The 1,957-nt window shown below is 40.8% G+C and overlaps 1 protein-coding gene across 1 annotated transcript in view; it reads left to right on the top strand.

Moving 5' to 3' along the window:
* Positions 1 to 1,957, top strand: part of LOC119592405 (probable glutamate receptor) — a 5,890-nt gene that overhangs the window by 3,463 nt on the left and 470 nt on the right. Inside the window, exons 4-7 of the mRNA XM_037941228.1 lie at positions 16 to 227; positions 506 to 713; positions 1,218 to 1,320; positions 1,571 to 1,827. Coding sequence (XP_037797156.1) covers positions 16 to 227; positions 506 to 713; positions 1,218 to 1,320; positions 1,571 to 1,827 — 780 coding nt within the window. The remainder of the gene's footprint in view (positions 1 to 15; positions 228 to 505; positions 714 to 1,217; positions 1,321 to 1,570; positions 1,828 to 1,957) is intronic.

Raw genomic sequence — 1,957 nt, 5'->3', positions numbered from 1 at the left:
CCAAATTCCGGCCAGTTACCGAATCTTCATGAGAAAAACAAGCAGCAATAACCACATATGGAGCGCCTACAGCAAGCCGTTCAGCGTCTCCGTCTGGCTGGCGGTGATAACGCTGGTCGTGAGCTTCGTGGTCATGATTCGTCTGACAACTCAGTTCTCGCCCCTCCAGGAGCCGCTCTCCCTGTCAGATTCAACCCTAGTGATTTCTGGGTTCGTCTGCTGTCAAGGTTTGCCGAAGTGTTTCTTGTCGGTATCTCTGCATGCCTTGTGTTTGTTTTATATATTGTTATGTAGTTACTTTTTTAATAATCCATGTTGGGTTTGGTGCATGGTCAGAGGTCAGAGGACTACAGTCCTCGTTATGAAAAACGACATATTATACGGTGCTTATAATTCCTATTTCTTACTGTTGTTGTACTAGCCTTTTTATGAAAGCTCTGTTATTCACAATATACTACTAAATCCACATTAATCTTCACCTCTCCTGAATAAAATCCCCCGACAGGCACCAGCTTTCCCCTGTTGAGTATTTCGTGTCGTACAGTAGCGCTGGTGTGGTTGGTGTTGCAAGTCATTCTGGTGTCGTACTACACCAGCGACCTCGTGTCCAGTCTCGCCGCGGGGCCTCCTCCTCCCTCCCTGTCTACGCTACATGACGTTCTTAATACCCCGTCCTATGACTTCGGTTTCGAGAAGGGAAGCGCCTTGCATCAGTATTTTAGCGTAGGTCTTATCCTTTGTCTCTTTTCTGTTTTCCAATGACGTTGTGAACTTGAATTTGCTAAAGTTCATCACTATATGCGATTAGCTATTCGAAATACATACAACAAAATAGGCGAAATGAGAACAAGTGTAATTTTCATTAAAAAAAAAGTCAACTATTTTCTTGAGGTCATTTTTTTGGATGTGATGTATTTGCAATGTAGATACTAATACACTTAGAATAAAAAAAAAAGAGAAGTTCTGATGAGACGTCCATGAAAAGACAAGATTAGTGTGCGAATTATTCGAGTTTGTATGGAAACCACACTTGCAATGAACCGTAAACCGGCTGACTCGATGAGATGGTCGTCTGTCTCTATTAGAATGCATATTTCCGATAAGAACTGGCAGTGTCTTGATATTTTGCCTCTTCTCATTTGGTTTAGAGATCTAATAAAACAAATATTCCTATTGAGAAATTCTATAGACGCAGATATTACACTATGTTATATTAGAGCGTCCCAACAAGACCATAGGGAAACTTTCCTGGTGCTTACTGTGACATTAGAACGTGAATTTATGATCTTTTGTCATATTGCAGACTGGACAAAACAACTTGTAAACTGTAAACTTAAATTTATTGTAGTTATTCCCTGAATTTTGCTGTCACTCAAAAATCACATTAGCATCAGACAAGAGCTAATCATCTGCTGCTTAATTTGCGATAGAATAATGTCTGCTTTTCTGCGGAAGTGATGTAATACTAAATGCTTACTGAAATTCAAAAAGCTTAAAATAGTGAACGGATACTCAATACCAGTCAACTTTTGTAGTTACTTTTCCATCTTAAGTCTTGAATTCACTGCAGGAATCGAAAGACATCCTGCTTCAGAAGATATGGAAGTCTATCAAAGACGGCAACTACCAATCCCTAGCGAACAGCATGGAGGCGGGCATGAAAAGGGTTTATGAAGAACCCTATCTCTTCATAGAATCGGAGATTCCTCTGCGCTACAGCTATGGTCATGACTGTCGTTTGTTCATGCTGCCCACGTCCTACTTTCCCGTTAAAATATCCTTTGCGCTGAAGAAGAACTCGCCCCTCGTCCCAGTCTTAAATGGAGTGTAAGTTGGAAGTTCAGAGCTGGAGGGTGGATGAACGGACGTATTTCTGAACCCCCAGTTTCACTTTAATCATCGATAACAATAGCACTGGAATAGTTTGGCAAAAAAAGTCATAATACTGAATAATTAC

This window comes from Penaeus monodon, chromosome 30 (genome assembly GCF_015228065.2).
Source record: "Penaeus monodon isolate SGIC_2016 chromosome 30, NSTDA_Pmon_1, whole genome shotgun sequence".
Lineage (NCBI taxonomy): Eukaryota > Metazoa > Arthropoda > Malacostraca > Decapoda > Penaeidae > Penaeus > Penaeus monodon.
Note: the sequence above shows the minus strand (reverse complement) of the source record. Positions and strands in the feature narration are given on the sequence as shown.